The sequence below is a fragment of the Canis aureus genome, chromosome 15, assembly GCF_053574225.1.
Source record: "Canis aureus isolate CA01 chromosome 15, VMU_Caureus_v.1.0, whole genome shotgun sequence".
Classification (NCBI taxonomy): Eukaryota; Metazoa; Chordata; class Mammalia; order Carnivora; family Canidae; genus Canis; species Canis aureus.
Window position 1 is genome coordinate 61919592 of NC_135625.1, and position 18017 is coordinate 61937608.

The 18017-nt window shown below is 42.0% G+C and overlaps 2 protein-coding genes across 15 annotated transcripts in view; one reads left to right on the forward strand and one right to left on the reverse strand.

Annotated features, from left to right (window-relative positions):
* LOC144285016 (uncharacterized) overlaps nt 1-18017 on the reverse strand; it is a 293890-nt gene that overhangs the window by 130948 nt on the left and 144925 nt on the right. The window lies entirely within an intron of this gene.
* Nucleotides 10063-16781, forward strand: LOC144284999 (prolactin-inducible protein homolog). Its single transcript, XM_077850212.1, has 4 exons — nt 10063-10223; nt 12162-12267; nt 16125-16239; nt 16556-16781. Exons 1-4 carry the CDS (start codon nt 10129-10131, stop codon nt 16675-16677), a joined length of 438 nt encoding a protein of 145 aa, XP_077706338.1. The 5' UTR covers nt 10063-10128; the 3' UTR covers nt 16678-16781.

Sequence of the window (18017 nt, forward strand, 5' to 3'; positions counted from 1 at the left end):
GAACCTCCACACAGTTTTCCAGAGTGGCTGCACCAGTTCACATTCCCACCAACAGTGTAAGAGGGTTCCCTTTTCTCCGCATCCTCTCCAACATTTGTTGTTTCCTGCCTTGTTAATTTTCCCCATTCTCACTGGTGTGAGGTGATATCTCATTGTAGTTTTGATTTGTATTTCCCTGATGGCAAGTGATGCAGAGCATTTTCTCATATGCATGTTGGCCATGTCTATGTCTTCCTCTGTGAGATTTCTGTTCATGTCTTTTGCCCATTTCATGATTGGATTGTTTGTTTCTTTGGTGTTGAGTTTAATAAGTTCTTTATAGATCTTGGAAACTAGCCCTTTATCTGATACGTCATTTGCAAATATCTTCTCCCATTCTGTAGGTTGTCTTTGAGTTTTGTTGACTGTATCCTTTGCTGTGCAAAAGCTTCTTATCTTGATGAAGTCCCAATAGTTCATTTTTGCTTTTGTTTCTTTTGCCTTCGTGGATGTATCTTGCAAGAAGTTACTATGGCCGAGTTCAAAAAGGGTGTTGCCTGTGTTCTTCTCTAGGATTTTGATGGAATCTTGTCTCACATTTAGATCTTTCATCCATTTTGAGTTTATCTTTGTGTATGGTGAAAGAGAGTGGTCTAGTTTCATTCTTCTGCATGTGGATGTCCAATTTTCCCAGCACCATTTATTGAAGAGACTGTCTTTCTTCCAATGGATAGTCTTTCCTCCTTTATCGAATATTAGTTGCCCATAAAGTTCAGGGTCCACTTCTGGATTCTCTATTCTGTTCCACTGATCTATGTGTCTGTTTTTGTGCCAGTACCACACTGTCTTAATGACCACAGCTTTGTAGTACAACCTGAAATCTGGCATTGTGATGCCCCCAGATATGGTTTTCTTTTTTAAAATTCCCCTGGCTATTCGGGGTCTTTTCTGATTCCACACAAATCTTAAAATAATTTGTTCTAACTTTCTGAAGAAAGTCCATGGTATTTTGATAGGGATTGCATTAAACGTGTATATTGCCCTGGGTAACATTGACATTTTCACAATATTAATTCTGCCAATCCATGAGCATGGAATATTTTTCCATCTCTTTGTGTCTTCCTCAATTTCTTTCAGAAGTGTTCTATAGTTTTGAGGGTATAGATCCTTTACCTCTTTGGTGAGGTTTATTCCTAGGTATCTTATGCTTTTGGGTGCAATTGTCAATGGGATTGACTCCTTAATTTCTCTTTCTTCAGTCTCATTGTTAGTGTATAGAAATGCCACTGACTTCTGGGCATTGATTTTGTATCCTGCCACGCTACCGAATTGCTGTATGAGTTCTAGCAATCTTGGGGTGGAGACTTTTGGGTTTTCTATGTAGAGTATCATGTCATCGGCGAAGAGAGAGAGTTTGACTTCTTCTTTGCCTATTTGAATGCCTTTAATGTCTTTTTGTTGTCTGATTGCTGAGGCTAGGACTTCCAGTACTATGTTGAATAGCAGTGGTGAGAGTGGACATCCCTGTCTTGTTCCGGATCTTAGGGGAAAGGCTCCCAGTGCTTCCCCATTGAGAATGATATTTGCTGTGGGCTTTTCATAGATGGCTTTTAAGATGTCGAGGAATGTTCCCTCTATCCCTACACTCTGAAGAGTTTTAATCAGGAATGGATGCTGTATTTTGTCAAATGCTTTCTCTGCATCCAATGAGAGGATCATATGGTTCTTGGTTTTTCTCTTGCTGATATGATGAATCACATTGATTGTTTTACGGGTGTTGAACCAGCCTTGTGTCCCAGGGATAAATCCTACTTGGTCATGGTGAATAATTTTCTTAATGTAGTGTTGGATCCTATTGGCCAGTATCTTGTTGAGAATTTTTGCATCCATGTTCATCAGGGATATTGGTCTGTAATTCTCCTTTTTGGCGGGGTCTTTGTCTGGCTTTGGAATTAAGGTGATGCTGGCTTCATAGAACGAATTTGGAAGTACTCCATCTCTTTCTATCTTTCCAAACAGCTTTAGGAGAATAGGTATGATTTCTTCTTTAAACGTTTGATAAAATTCTCCTGGGAAGCCATCTGGCCCTGGACTCTTGTGTCTTGGGAGGTTTTTGATGACTGCTTCAATTTCCTCCCTGGTTATTGGCCTGTTCAGGTTTTCTATTTCTTCCTGTTCCAGTTTTGGTAGTTTGTGGCTTTCCAGGAATGCGTCCATTTCTTCTAGATTGCCTAATTTATTGGCGTATAGCTGTTCATAATATGTTTTTAAAATCGTTTGTATTTCCTTGGTGTTGGTAGTGATCTCTCCTTTCTCATTCATGATTTTATTAATTTGAGTCTTCTCTCTCTTCTTTTTAATAAGGCTGGCTAATGGTTTATCTATCTTATTAATTCTTTCAAAGAACCAACTCCTGGTTCTGTTGATCTGTTCCACAGTTCTTCTGGTCTCGATTTCGTTGAGTTCTGCTCGAATCTTTATTAACTCCCTTCTTCTCTTGGGTGTAGGATCTATTTGATGTTTTTTCTCTAGCTCCTTTATGTGTAAGGTTAGCTTTTGTATTTGAGTTCTTTCCAGTTTTTGAATGGATGCTTGTATTGCGATGTATTTCCCCCTTAGGACTGCTTTTGCTGCATCCCAAAGATTTTGAACGGTTGTATCTTCATTCTCATTAGTTTCCATGAATCTTTTTAATTCTTCCTTAATTTCCTGGTTGACCCTTTTATCTTTTAGCAGGATGGTCCTTAACCTCCATGTGTTTGAGGTCCTTCCAAACTTCTTGTTGTGATTTAGTTCTAATTTCAAGGCATTATGGTCCGAGAATATGCAGGGGACAATCCCAATCTTTTGGTATCGGTTCAGACCCGATTTGTGACCCAATATGTGGTCTATTCTGGAGAAAGTTCCATGTGCGCTTGAGAAGAATGTGTATTCAGTTGAGTTTGGATGTAAAGTTCTGTAGATATCTGTGAAATCCATCTGGTCCAGTGTATCATTTAAAGCTCTCGTTTCTTTGGAGATGTTTTGCTTAGAAGACCTATCGAGTATAGAAAGAGCTAGATTGAAGTCACCAAGTATAAGTGTATTATTATCTAAGTATTTCTTCACTTTGGTTAATAATTGATTTATATATTTGGCAGCTCCCACATTCGGAGCATATATATTGAGGATTGTTAAGTCCTCTTGTTGAATAGATCCTTTAAGTATGAGATAGTGTCCCTCTTCATCTCTCACTACAGTCTTTGGGGTAAATTTTAGTTTATCTGATATAAGGATGGCTACCCCTGCTTTCTTTTGAGGACCATTCGAATGGTAAATGGTTCTCCAACCTTTTATTTTCAGGCTGTAGGTGTCCTTCTGTCTAAAATGAGTCTCTTGTAGACAGCAAATAGATGGGTCCTGCTTTTTTATCCAGTCTGAAACCCTGCGCCTTTTGATGGGGTCATTAAGCCCGTTCACGTTCAGAGTTACTATTGAGAGATATGAGTTTAGTGTCATCATGATATCTATTCAGTCTTTGTTTTTGTGGACTGTTCCACTGAACTTCTTCTTAAAGGGGAATTTTAAGAGGCCCCCTTAAAATTTCTTGCAGAGCTGGTTTGGAGGTCACATATTCTTTTAGTTGCTGCCTGTCTTGGAAGCTCTTTATCTCTCCTTCCATTTTGAATGAGAGCCTTGCTGGATAAAGGATTCTTGGTTGCATGTTCTTCTCATTTAGGACCCTGAATATATCCTGCCAGCCCTTTCTGGCCTGCCAGGTCTCTGTGGAGAGGTCTGCTGTTACCCTAATACTCCTCCCCATAAAAGTCAGGGATTTCTTGTCTCTTGCTGCTTTAAGGATCTTCTCCTTATCTTTGGAATTTGCAAGCTTCACAATTAAATGTCGAGGTGTTGAACGGTTTTTATTGATTTTAGGGGGGGATCTCTCTATGTCCTGGATCTGAATGCCTGTTTCCCTTCCCAGATTAGGAAAGTTTTCAGCTAGAATTTGTTCAAATACATATTCTGGCCCTCTGTCCCTTTCGGCGCCCTCGGGAACCCCAATTAAACGTAGGTTTTTCTTCCTCAGGCTGTCGTTTATTTCCCTTAATCTATCTTCATGGTCTTTTAATTGTTTGTCTCTTTTTTCCTCAGTTTCCCCCTTTGCTATCAACTTGTCTTCTAGGTCACTCAGTCGTTCTTCCACCTCGTTAACCCTCGTCGTTAGGACTTCTAGTTTGGATTGCATCTCATTCAATTGATTTTTAATTTCTGCCTGATTAGCTCTAAATTCTGCAGTCATGAAGTCTCTTGAGTCCTTTATACTTTTTTCTAGAGCCACCAGTAGCTGTATAATAGTGCTTCTGAATTGGCTTTCTGACATTGAATTGTAATCCAGATTTTGTAACTGTGTGGGAGAGAGGACTGTTTCTGATTCTTTCTTTTGAGGTGAGGTTTTCCTTCTAGTCATTTTGCTCAGTGCAGAGTGGCCAAAAGCAAGTTGTATTGGGAAAAAGAGAAAAAGAGAGGAGAGAAAGAAGGAAAGAAAAGAGAAAGAGAAAAAAAAAGGGAAGAAAAAGAAAAAAAAACGAAAAAAAAAAAAGAAGAAAAAGAGAAAGAAAAAGAAAGGAGAAAAAAAAGGGGGTGGGGGAAGGAAACAAATCAAAAAGCAAAACAAAACAAAAACAAAAACAAACAAACAAAAAAAGAACCACCGGGGAGTATCTTCTGATTCTGTGTACTTTAAGTCCCTTGGCTTCTCCTGGAAGTTGTCCATCTAGCTGGTGTTCTGGGGGAGGGGCCTGCTGTGCTGATTTTCCGGTGTTAGTCTTGGGGGGGCTGCTCTGACCCTGCCTGGTGCAGGGCTCAGTGGGGGTTGTTTACCCCGTGAGGCCCCAGGAGGAACAGCCCCAGTGGCGGGGCAGCTCTGGAAACCTGGATTCAGCTCCGGCAGGAACTCCGTCTGCAGGGCCTGGAGGCTCCGGGGCGGGGCCGCTGATCTGCTCAGCTGGGGCAGGAGCATCCTCGCTGTCCTGGGCCCTCCCGGCCTCTGCCTGTCCCGGGGGAGGCCGGATCCTGGGCTGTGTCCGGGCGCCCTGTGCTCCGGAGCCTGCGCTGGTGGATTCGCGCTCCCGGGCCGCGCAGCCCCCTCCGCGGAGCTGCCGCCCGAGCCCCTCCGAGCTGCTCCTGGAACCGCGCAGCCCCCTCCGCACGGAGCCTCTTCCTCTGCCCGAGCCCCTCCGAGCTGCTCCCGGGGCCGCGCAGCCCCCTCCACGGAGCCGCCGCCCGAGCCCCCCGAGCTGCTCCGGGTCCCGCCGGGTCCCCCGTGCGCGCTGCAGCCCTTAGGGAGCTCGGCGCACTCTCCCCGGCGCGCAGTTGCTGTTACTGTCCCCGGGGAGCCCCAGGGCATCCCCTCCCTTCTGGGTCCTGCTCCAACTCCCCGCGAGCCCCTTTCCGCCCGGGAAGGTCGGTGCAGCTCCTGCTCCTCCGGGACGGGGCTCTCCTGTCCTGGGGTCACTCGCCCCGGCCTCAGCCCGGCTCCTCGCAGGGCCCCTCCCCCTTGGAGGCCTTTTGTGTCTTTATTTCTGTTTCCCCGTCTTCCTACCTTGATAGATGCGCGAACTCTTCTCACTGTAGCATTCCAGCTGGTCTCTCTTTAAATCTCAGGCCGAATTCATAGATTTTCAAGATAATTTGAAGGTTTTCTAGGTAGTTTGGTGGAGACAGGTGATTTGGAGACCCTACTCTTCCGCCATCTTGCTCCTCCCCCCTAACACTATTTTTTAAGTAGTCTCCATACCCAGCAAGGGGCTTGAACTCAAAACCCTGAGATCAAGAGTCATATACTCTACTAACTGAGACAGCCAGAGTAATTTTTTTAACATTGTAATCATTAAAAGAGTGTGAAATTGGCATGATGAAAACAAATAGAACAATATCAATACTTGGGTGCCTGGGTGGCTGAGGATCTCCCTCTTGATTTTTGCTCCAGTCATAATCCCAGGGTTGTGAGGTCAAGCCCCACTTTGGGCTCTGCACTGGGAATATTGCATGCTTAGGATTCTCTCTCCCATTCTCTCTATCCCTCCACCCAAAATATGGATATCTAATTTGTAATGAAGTTGCAAAACTATGAGAAAAATATGTTTTTCAACAACATAGAGATCATTGAAAATCCACATGGAAAAAAATAATCTTAGTTTCCTTCTCACATCAAACACAAAAAGCCATCTATAAGAGGACAGTGGATCTAAATGTCTAATGAAACAAAAAAATAACCCTCTAGAAGATAAAATTAGTATTTTCATGAACTTGGAGCAGAGAAAAAAAATTAACCATAAATTAATCATAAAGGAAAAAAAGGATACATGTAAACATTAAAATTAAGAGCATCTATTCATCAAAAGACATCATTAAAAGAATGAAAAGAAGTATATACAGAAATCCTAGAATCAATAAGACAAGCAACTCAGTTGAAAAATGGCTGAGCCCCTTGAATAGGCACTTACAAAAAGGAATATATGATATCCAGAAAATATGTGGTAATCACAAAAAAATCTAAGTAGTAAAATCACAATAAGCTCCACTGCATATCCATTAGAACAGTTCCTACTCCTGAGGTCTTGTACAGTGGGGAGGGAGGGTCAGATGTCAAAAGTACTCAGTGTATAAGAAGTATTGAGAATGGGAGAAACACCATGGTGGAGGGTATAGCAGCACACTGACAAGAGACACAGAACTCTCTAGCAGCTACCTTTAAGAGGAAAATGTGCAGATTGAGAAAGACATTAAGAAGGATGTCTGTGGAATGTAATGTGTAAAACTTCTCCATATCTCCGAAAGTATAACGATAGTAAATAACTTTGATATTATTTAAAACTTCTGAATCAAATTGTTATTTTATCATTTTTAGGTGTGTTTGCTTGGATGCTTTGTAAAATCTATGGATGGACAAAAGCAGGTCGTACAAGTGCCCACTCCATTTAGGTTAAACCTGTAAAATGCTTAATAGTCCTCATTAAACAGAAACTAATATTACAATTCTTATCACATCCTATTAAATTTGTTATTTTGACTGCCTCACCCATTATTTTCTATCTTATTCATTTCTGTATGCCCATCACCTTAAACCTCTCTGTAAAGTTAGGTGCTCAATCAATATTTGTAGTATAGATTATCTGAAAAAAACTAGGTAGGGGATCCCTGGGTGGCGCAGCGGTTTGGCGCCTGCCTTTGGCCCAGGGCATGATCCTGAGGACCCGGGATCGAATCCCACATCGGGCTCCTGGTGCATGGAGCCTGCTTCTCCCTCTGCCTGTGTCTCTGCCTCTCTCTCTCTCTCTCTCTCTCTGTGACTATCATAAATAAATAAAAAATTAAAAAAAAAATCTTTAAAAAAAAAAAAGATGCAAAAACTAGGTAGATGATGGGTAGAAAGATTAATTCATAAAAAAAGGATGGATGCTAATTGATGTTCACATCAATTTTATGAGGAAACACCTTATCATGGTCAGCTCTGGAAGATAAATGCTTGCTTATAGTAGGCCTTGTATTTTCCTTCTTTGGGACTCTATTAGTGTTTGGGCCTCCTCACGGGGGCCTTGTCCTCAATGGCAGGCAGTGGAGTAGCCTGCATTCAAATTCTGGTTCATCCAAAGATGTATCCACCATAAAGTTAGTGATGTGAAGTCTCAGGGCACCTTACAACCTCTCCCAAAGTCCTGTATTTGTATTTCATGTTTGAAAATTTGCATTCTATTTCTGAAAGAGATTCCCAATATTGTAAAACAAAATTTTTGGATTCCACTAAATGTGGATCCAAACTTGGCTCCACCAATTACTGGCTATGTGACTTGGATTCAGCATATTTATCTATGTGCCTCCATTTCTCCATTTGTAAAATGGAATAAAGCTGTCAATCTATTCCATAGCATTGTTTTGAGTTGAATAAATACATGTAAAAAAACATTTTACATATGTTTTACATATGTTACATATAGCACAGTGTCATACACATAGTATGCGTGTTCACTGTGCATTCGCTTCTTTAACTCCCTTTGTTGGTCATTTCTTATCTTTATTTTTTGTGACCTCTGTCAGGTTTAGGACCACCTTTCTCTTTGCAAATTTAGCCTATGGCAAGCTTCTCTTTAAACTTTAATCCCTTCCCCTTGCACCTGCACATTCTCTTCCATGAGCCTCTTCAGTTGTTTATAATCTGATTTTATCAAACTCTGTTTTTTGAAACCTACCAGACCTGTTCATTACTTAAAGGACATGAAAATTTTGGTTTCATTTTCTCCCCCAGGAGGCATCTAAAGATTAGTTTTCTAAATAATAGCAAGGAGAAAAAAAATAGCAAGGAGAAGAAGATATTATCCTCAAACTTTTGTCATAAATAACATTCTGAAAACTTTCCAACATACCATCTATAGAACTGCACCACTTGCTGAGATTCTATCTTCCCTCTGAAATTTTGATCTTTTCAGATATATTCAACCCCATGAATAGTGATGCCTTTGAGTCAACTGTGGAACAGACTCAGGACACATGGATTTTTGCCGGTGGACTTGTGTAGTTCCTAAAACCAAACTAAAACCAAGGTTTGCCTGATACTGTTCATCTCCATTCAGATCTTCAATGCAGTGTGGGTAGCAGTTGAAATTATGTTGCAGTGATTTATTGGCTATTAGCCTTCAAACCATATCAGTTGCTAGCATAAATAGTTATTGCTGATTTAGTCAAAATTGTTTTAAAAATATCTGCAAACATTTACATCAGACTAAAATACTGGGAAGTCCTATAATCAAAAATACATGATGGAATAAAAGATAAAAAACAGCCTGTAAGCATCTTCACCATGTTCCATTATTCTTTGGTATCAATTTCCATGATACCCTTGACCAATATGTGACCATCATTTTAAAAATACTGATTTTGGGGGGTCTGGGTGGCTCAGCTGGTTAAGTGTCTGCCTTTGGCTCAGGTGTCCTTGGATTGAGCCCCATATCTGGCTCCATGCTCAGTGAGGAAGACTGCCTCTTCTTCTCCCTCTCCCTCTCCCCTTGTTCATGCTCTCACTCTGTCTCTCTCAAATAAATAAATAGAATCTTTTAAAAATATAATGATTTTTAAACTAAAACATACATAAATATCATCATGCAGTGCCTCTCAAAATTATGTTCCATAGATAATAATCTGTCTTATATCCCAGGAATTTATCATCTACTGAAGCAACACTGAAGCATCTTGAAGCCCAGCAAAAATGACATAAAAAATCCAGTACCACATGCCCAGCTGCCTTATCTTCTCTACTCTCCATCTGCCCTTCCCATCTGGAATGCCTACTATATTGTGAGTTTAGAACCTGATTTCACCCCAAAGATTCAAATACACTTCCAACCAATATTTGTTGCAACCCTTTCAACATTTATTATCCCTTCTCAAACACCAGCTGTATTGGGATGCTCAAATAGAACCAATAAAATGTGTGTGTACACATTTGTGTGTGTGTGTGTGTGTGTGTTACAGCCTCTAATGTTAAGGACTCAACAATCATGACATATTCGTGTCACCCAGTTCTATGATCTTAATTCCCCATCATCTAGAGCAGCTCACCTTTAGTTTTCTCCCCTTTCATGATTGGTGGTGGCCCCTAGGAGAATCCTGATCAACTTAGGAGCCCTATAAAATTTTTTTGAAGAACATTTCCTCTTGAACTTACTACAAGGGGATTAAGCAAAGATGTCCTATAGCTGTGATCTGAAATCTGCTACCACAGGTTGGGTTTTCTGCCTCAGAGACTAGGAGAGCACACTGTTTTTAAGGCTACATACAGCAGGCAGGGAAAAGAAAATAGTTCTGTAAACTAGAAAAAGCTTCTCTGTCTTTTGAGGTCCTGCACATTCTGAGAAATTCTGGATGCTAAGTAAATAAGGAAGGATAATCTAACTCCTCTCCCAATCTGTAACAATAGCTGAATGTTGACTTTTTCCATAGAAAAACAAACTTTAGCTCAACAAGGAAAGGGCATGGGTGGGAAGGATAATTGGGTAACTGACCACATGGATCCTCTTGGCAACTCTCCCACTTCCTCGATCTGCATATAAGGAGTATGCTGGGCACCGGGGCCAGTACTTCTCTAGGACATCACATCCTGTCTTCTCCAACATGCACCTTCTCCAGCTCCTGTTCAGAGCCGGCCCTGCCATTCTGCTCCTGGCTTTCTGTCTGCAGTTCAGGACCAACAAAGCTGAGGAAGACACGTGAGCCAAGCCTTTCTCTCCCTCACAAAAATCCCTTCAGGGAGGGCTCCTAACCTAGCCTGGAAATCTGTTTATCCCTTCCTGATGTCCCTGAAACTTAGTCTTAGGGAATCTCATAAATCCCATGTCAAGTCCCACTTCTCTCCTCTTAGGAAGCTCTAGTAACTTCCCTCCTATATTCACTTGGTGCTTTTAGGTTGTCCAGGGAAACATGGCTCCCAGCGTGTATAAAGCCTGTAGTTAACAATCAGTCTTGCTCTATGGCTCTGGTCCACATCCTGTCCATAGTCTTTACCTTTATTAGATTTATGCTCAGTGAACTTTACATTCTCATACCTTGCCTCCTAGAACAGAAGGTTTAGCAGGTCTATGAGTTCCAATGATAGCTTTGAGCAGTTTTGGCAGGACTCACTAAAGGATCAGAGGCCCTGATCACTGAGCCTTGATACCATAGTCCAAGGTTGAGCTAGCCCAGCAGCTTAGACATTCTGTCCTATTCTGAAGCCCAGAGACAAAAGCAAGTACACACTCACCCCACTACCCACACTAGGACCCAGGAGCACAATTTCAGAAGCCAAATCATTGAAGGTACATATTTGAAGCAAGCAGGAAAACTAGGCAAAATGAAGTCGGAAATGGAGCCAGGGTCTGGGGGAAGCAAGGACACTTAGAAATTCTAGAGGGTTTTCTCTATAGAAGTATGGTCTTAAATGCTGGGTTTTTGGATTGTGATTCTGATGGTACCCTCTGTGACACAACTAGATACCCTGTCCTGGAGTAAACCATTCAGAGTTTTTGACAAGTCGGTGTAGTGCAGGCAGCGTCCTAAAAAACCTTGAGTAGGGACAGGTTCAGAGATAAATGTCACCCCGTGTAGCCCTGAGGGGGCAGCAGTTGTCGAAATAAGCTGTGCTAATTAGGGTGATCAGCCATCCCTGTTTGCCCAGGAATTTCTTGGTGTTAGCACTGAAAGGCCCTCATTTCGGGAAGCTTCTCATTTCTGGGCAAGCTGATCCAATCACTCATTCTAGCTAAGTGGATCATCTTATGAATCCTAAATTCATTTACAAATGACAGGAATTTTCACACGCCTTTCCTGTGCACTGAGCACCAGAGTAACTGGCACAAGCAATGAAGTATCTCCAAAATCAGAGATGTTTTATTCTAGGAAAATGAGACCATAAGGCATTGCAGCCAAAAACCTGAATTCCCTCTTGTCCCACCCAACACCAAAGGAGCTCAGCCAGGAGTTTCCGGGAGACAGAAAGTAACTTTCCTGGTCCTGAAACCAGTTCTCCATGACAGAAGAATCTTTGACTTCTCTCTGCCTCCATTTCCTTTTCCCATCAGATTGTGTTATGTGCCTTGAAAGTAGGGTGGCATCTAAAGCTCCCAAATACGGTCATGTGTCCAAATTCACTGCAGACATACAGGAATACAAATTCTTAGGCCCCACCAGGAACCAAAGAAGGAAGAGCTCAAGGATGACTCAAAATTCCTCCAGTGCATTAAGATGTTTATAGTTTAATAGGATTCTGTTGTTACGGAATATTGTACTAATGATGACTTGAACCCTCCCACTTAGTGGACAATCAATAGAACCTGCAGGATTTTGTTTGGAAAAAATGACGATGCTCAATGGGCACTAAAGAGGGCATATGAGATGAGCACTGGGTGTTATATGTTGGCAAATTGAATTTAAATATAAATAAATAAATAAAGCATCAAAGTTGATTAAACAAAACAAAGTCTGTAGAAAATAATCGAACCAAACAAGAACCAAAGATTCCCAGGGGTTATGATGCTCAGCAAATGATTCAGATCTCATCATTCCCTTCCCCTTGCACCTTCCCTGTTCCCTCTGCTCTGCTCATTGTGCCCCGATCTCTTGTGGGCAGACCTTTGATCTCTGTCCTGCTTCTTTCTTCCCATAACCAGCCGAAAAGTGTTATCAATGGAAGTGCAGATGCCCAGAAAAGCAGCACCAAATGAAGAAATCTCTGTGACAGTTATAGTTCAAACAGAATTGAGAGAATGTATGGTGGTAAGTAGAGGCCTGGGGAAGTGAACTCAAGAAAAATCTGACTCCTTAGTTATGAATACAATTAGACTAATCTCTCAGTTTAATGTTGCATATTATACTTAATAATAGGATGAATAACAATCCTTATGCTCCCAATTCTCACACATGTTATGCTACTCGAGCCTCAGAACAATCATCAGATCTTGGGGCAGATTACTATTCTTGTTTTACAGACGAGAGCCTGGTCCAGAGAGGTATAGGAAGGATGAGAAGGAAAGAAGGAATGAGTAGTGAGAAAAGTCCAGCTAAGAGGGAGAAGAGAGGAAAAGGCATAAGGGCTGGGGGAGGAGAGGTAAGAATTCCTCCAAGTCCTGGGCATGATTGTTCGAGATGAAGGGTGGGATAGGAGGTTCTGACAAAAAAACCTGCACCCTCATCCAGTGGTTTGAGGCAGGTGGGCAGAAGAGGTATGGTGCCGAGAACACATGGGATACGACTGCCTCCTCTAGAGTAAGCTCTGAGCAGAGGCTGTGTTTATCACCCCTCTCTTTGCTCTTCTGCTCTATCATCACAGGTTCATCCTTGTTCCAGCCTCCTCTCAACAAGGAGCCCACACTCTCCTCACCACTTTCTCTAATTCAGCAGTTGTGGGAGGGAGGTCCAATCCTTTTACTAGATCAGAGGTTCTCAAATGGAAATGTGTGTTGAGACTCGCCTGTGCACTATCGCTCCTGTCTGGCTGTCTGGGCCATGAGGAGAAGGGACCTGTGCCGGTTTAGTCCATGGAGACTCTTCCCCAGGGAAGAGTGTGTCCTTCTCCTCACTGCCAGCAGCCTTCTCATGTGTTGTCACACACACACACACACACACACACAATTTGCCCCTTGTTAGCTGGCACTGTTCTAGGGCCAAGACCCAGATGTCTCCCCTTGCCTCTTTCTAGAATAGCACTCTCTCAGGCAGCACGAGTGTTTCCCTACAGGAGTTTCCTAACTCAAATTAGATTTAAGTATGATGATTAAATCAAAAACAAAATTAGGAGCATGAGGATTGCTATTCATTAGAATATGTCCTAGACATGGCCCCATACCTGTAAGAGAAAGACTCTGGTCACTGAGTAAAGAACAGCATAGCTGCTTTGTCAGATTTGTCTGTTTACACCTCAAGAATTTGCACCTTGTATGTTGATTGGAGGTGGAAGGGAGCCACATCATAATCTTTCAATTTTGTTTATTTATCATAACCACAGGTGACAAAAGGAATGAGAATGTGTGCATAAAAGTCCTGTGATCATGGTAGTTTCTGGTGATGATAATAAAAGTCTGTTTCTACCTCTGAGAAAGTGATGAGTATAAAAAAAAAATGTGTTTAATCAACAACATCCCACATAAAATAATTCTGTGCTGCTGTGGCTAATAGGACTATATTTTAAGAACAATGCTAATTACAATAAAAAGGCAATCTTTAAAAACTTACCCAGGTACAAGGAATCTCATAAAATAAATGATATCGCAAATTAGAATTTATGGGAAATTTTGTTAGTCTGGTCAACCAATTTTTTAGACTTTTTTAAAAAAGATTTTACCTATTTATCTGAAAGAAAGAGAACAAGTGAAAGGAGGAGGGTGGCAGGGAGAAACAGACTCCTGGCTGAGCAGGCAGCCAGTGGAGCTCTTATGACCTGAGCCAAAGGCAGCCACTTAACTAAGTGAGCCATCCAGGTGTGCTTGTGATTAATCAATATTTATTTGTAGCTTCCAATATAAAAAAAATCTGTCTATAAAAACATCTTCATATTTTTAAATGCTAAGAAAACATAAGTCTTCTATGTGTGAAGATTCTAGTACCGAACCCTCATTTTTTAAACAATTGTGTTTTTACAAGCAAAGTTTTGATCAAGTGAGGTATTAGGATCACATATTTAAAATAGATTATACTCTCAATCGTGTATTGGATTATAAAGATTGTATAATCTTTTTTTTAAGATTTTTTATTTATTCATTAATGAGAGGCACAGAGAGAGAGAGAGAGAGGCCGAGACACAGGCAGAGGGAGAAGCAGGCTTCACGCAGGGAGCCTGACATGGGACTCGATCCTGGGTCTCCAGGATCATGCCCTGGGCAGAAAGCGGCGCTAAACTGCTGAGCCATCCGGGCTGCCCACATTGTATAATTTTTTAAGGTTGAAGAGAATTTACGGCAAACCACAGTACTTAAACATTTGTGGTGTAGAGCATTTTGCTGGTCTCGTGAAGTCTAGGGAACATATCAGAAAATTGCTTTTAAATGTGTGCCTGAAATGCATTGGATTATACAGGGAAACTACCATCATGAAACACAGTGATCGGATTATTAAAAACAAACTTTTGAGGGGTGTCTTGGTTGTTCATTTCACTAAGTGTCTAACTCTTGATCTCACCTAAAGTCTTGATATCAGGGTCCTGAGTTCAAGCCCTGTGTTGGAGCTTAATAAATAAATAAATAAATAAATAAACAAACAAACAAATAACTTTTAAGCTGGTACTATTTACATTCTTTATCAGTACATTAGCTAAAAAGGCAATATATTTAAAATGTAAACAAGTTAAATTTTATTTTATAAAGATTGTCTATGTAATGGCTCTTGTTGCTCTTGTTGCTCACCTTGAATAAGTAGCTTCTACTGTGTACTGGGTTTTGACAAGTGGATTCCAACGGATTTGGATTTTTTTGTTTTGAGTATTTAAGTGCTGAAAATTCTAATCCATTGGAATAAACTGTTGTAAATGCCAATAAAAAGGGAAACCAGGCAACGGTAGGTTTCTTGAAAGAAACACCAGGATCTCCAAAGTAAAATTCTAACGGTGGGAATGCTTGAATACACCGTTTGTAGCTGACAGGCTATTCGGTGCACGGTTGCCAGTTAGCTGGGCAAGCCTCAGGAGATGGGCAGACGGCCCTGGCCATGACCATGCAACCTCATGATAATGTCCCTGGGTTCAAGGTAGTGATCAGAACAGGCAATATTCTGAGTTATATAAACCTATAAGTGATGCAAACATATCTACGTTTCTCTCCATGATAAAATCACGCTTACGGCTAATGCCACTGAGGATTGTTGATGACGTAACAGAACACTTAATTTTAGTGACGGGTTAATAAAGATACAATTTCTTTCCATCCGAGTTCACAGACTCAGTGAATTCTATCTACAGACCCCTGAGGGTCTATACACCCCAGGATAACACCCCCTTGCTGGACACTAATCAGACAAAAGCTTCCTGATGCTGCTGAAGCTTACATATCTCAAATTGTAAAGCCCTCTCAAATTAAAAAAGGAAAAAGAAAATTTACCTTCGAGATTTTGCTTGTTAATCTAACCAACAGTTTGGTAGGTAACTGTTTCCCTCTCACAGCTGAGGAAAGAGAGACTGAGAGCTGTCACTTCAGTCATCAAAGCACGATTCTGGCAACAAGTCCTGGTTTTGGCCTCCCTACGCAAAAGCCAAGCTGTGGTCACAGACAGGTTCCTGAAAGCCCTAGCCAGGGAACCAAAGTAAATCTGCTCCCCAGATGAAGGCTGCCCCAGAATGTGGTCTCCTTGTCTTGTCAATTCACTAACTCTTCCCATCAGAGCCAAGCCCCGTGGTAGCGCTATAGCAGGAATTTGAAGACATGTTGACAGGAAATCTTCTCACATAGACTTTAGTTCCCAAAATGATACTACAAAATTGGACTCCACGGTGCCTCTGGTCTATATCTGTACCTGTTCTTTGTGCACGAAGGATGTTGTCCTCCTCCTCCTCCTCCTCCTCTTTCTTCAGATTCCCTTATCTTTCTCTCCCTTTACAACTCCCCAGACTAACACAAGGTCCTCTCTTCCCACCTCCTCCTCCTCAGATTCAATGTTCCCTCCTAAGTCGCAATCCAATGGAAGGGCCTTTTAACTATGTTTACACTGCCTGTCTCTGTGACAGTAATCCAAGAACTTTCTACTGGGACTTCGGAGTCAATAGTAAGTACAGGGGTCATTCAAGGGAAGAACGATCTGCTAGGGTGGGGGAAAACATAAAGAAAGATGTGACTCCAGATGTGGAGCAGAGTGTTGGGGCAGAAGGGTAGAGACAAAGGAGGGAAGAGGGGAGAGTAGATGGGGACTATGCCCAGGCGTGAAAGGTGAGAGGTTGTGTGAGAAAAGCTAATAAGGGAGATACATTTGCAAATGATTTGGGGAAACTGCGCCCTAGTGGGGAGGTGCCTGAAGCTAGGAGAAAAGCCAAGAAATGGGGTTAGACTGTTATCAGAGAACATCTTTGTCCTTTCTCTTTCAGAAACGATGTCAATAATAGCATTGACCCACATTATTGATAAAGAAGATATCTGCCCTTTCAAAGCAGTGGTGCCCAATGGACCAAAATATTTTTATATGGTGAAGAACATAACAGTATCTTGATCTTGTTGGAAGCTCTTGTCTAACTACCCCCCAGGGTGGTTCCACAAAGAAAACTTGGCTGGAGTATCTGTTGTGGTCTGTGAAATAAACTTCTCACAAACTTCTCTGTGTTCAGTTGTGTCTTCTCTTCCAAATCTACCCCAAAGGAGCCTCAGAGCCCCCAGAATTTCTAGAACTTTGTTCTCTCAAAGAACTGTTACTGAGGAGAGTTTCTCATTGCCCACTGGTATGCAGAGTGAGAAATGAAGAAATAAAGAAGACTCATGGAATCTGAAATTCTCTGGGTTCCTAAATATGATGCCTTTTCCCTATACCCATGACCTGTGTTTCCCTACTACAGGGGAAAACTCAGAAAGCTAGGTAATGCCAGGTGTTAGTGGAAAATGAGGGGCTCTGGGAGCAATTAAGCACTGCTGATGGCCTTTTGGAGAAAACCATCTGATATTACTTAACCAAATCAATTCTACACCTACCATATGACCCAGCACCTGCACAACTAGAAGCTACAGTAAGAGACCCTGGGCTCATAGGCCAGTATGTTCTAGCTATGGAAAACAAAGCACCACTGAATAGCCAATGTTCTAAAATATATTCCTCATCTTGAAGGACATCCCTATAACCCTAAACAGTGTGATCTCCAAGCTATCTCCTTTGCTGCTCATTTATGAGTTTTATCCAGCATGCTGTAGGCAGCCAGCAGTTTCCTGATGATGCCATTAAGGGCAAACTGGTAGATTCCTTGATCACATGCCCATCGTGGCAAGCCTTTCATTAAAAAATTATATATAGGGATCCCGCCGCCCCCGGGACAGGCAGAGGCCGGGAGGGCCCAGGACGGCAAAGACGCTCCCGCCCTGAGCTGAGCAGATCAGCGCCCCGCCCCGGAGCCTCCAGGCCCTGCAGGCCGAGTGCTTCATAGTTCCTGTGGGGGCTGAATCCAGGTTTCCAGAGCTGCCGCCGGCCACCGGAATTGTTCCTCCTGCGGCCTCACGGGGTAAACAACCCCCACTGAGCCCTGCACTAGGCAGGGGGCAGAGCAGCTCCCCCAAAAGCTAACACCTGAAAATCAGCACAACAGGCCCCTCCCCCAGAAGACCAGCTAGACGGACAAGTTCCAGGGGAAGTCACGGGACTTAAAGTACAGAAGATACAGAATCAGAAGATACTCCCCCGTGGTTTTGTTTTTTGTTTTTTGTTTCTTTTTGATTTCTGTTTGCTTCCCCCACCCTTTTTCCCTTTCATTCTTTTTCTTTCTCTTTTTCTTCTCTTTTTTTCTTCCTTTTTTCTTTTTTCTTTTTCTCTTTTCTTTCCTTTTTTTTTCTCTCTCTTTTTCTCCTTTT

Coding starts and splice junctions, on each gene's coding strand:
- LOC144284999 (XM_077850212.1), top strand. CDS start 10,129: ATGCACCTTCTCCAGCTCCTGTTCAGAGCCGGCCCTGCCATTCTGCTC. Junction 10,224..12,161: donor AACAAAGCTGAGGAAGACAC/GTGAGCCAAGCC, acceptor TCCCATAACCAG/CCGAAAAGTGTTATCAATGG. Junction 16,240..16,555: donor CTGGGACTTCGGAGTCAATA/GTAAGTACAGGG, acceptor TTTCTCTTTCAG/AAACGATGTCAATAATAGCA.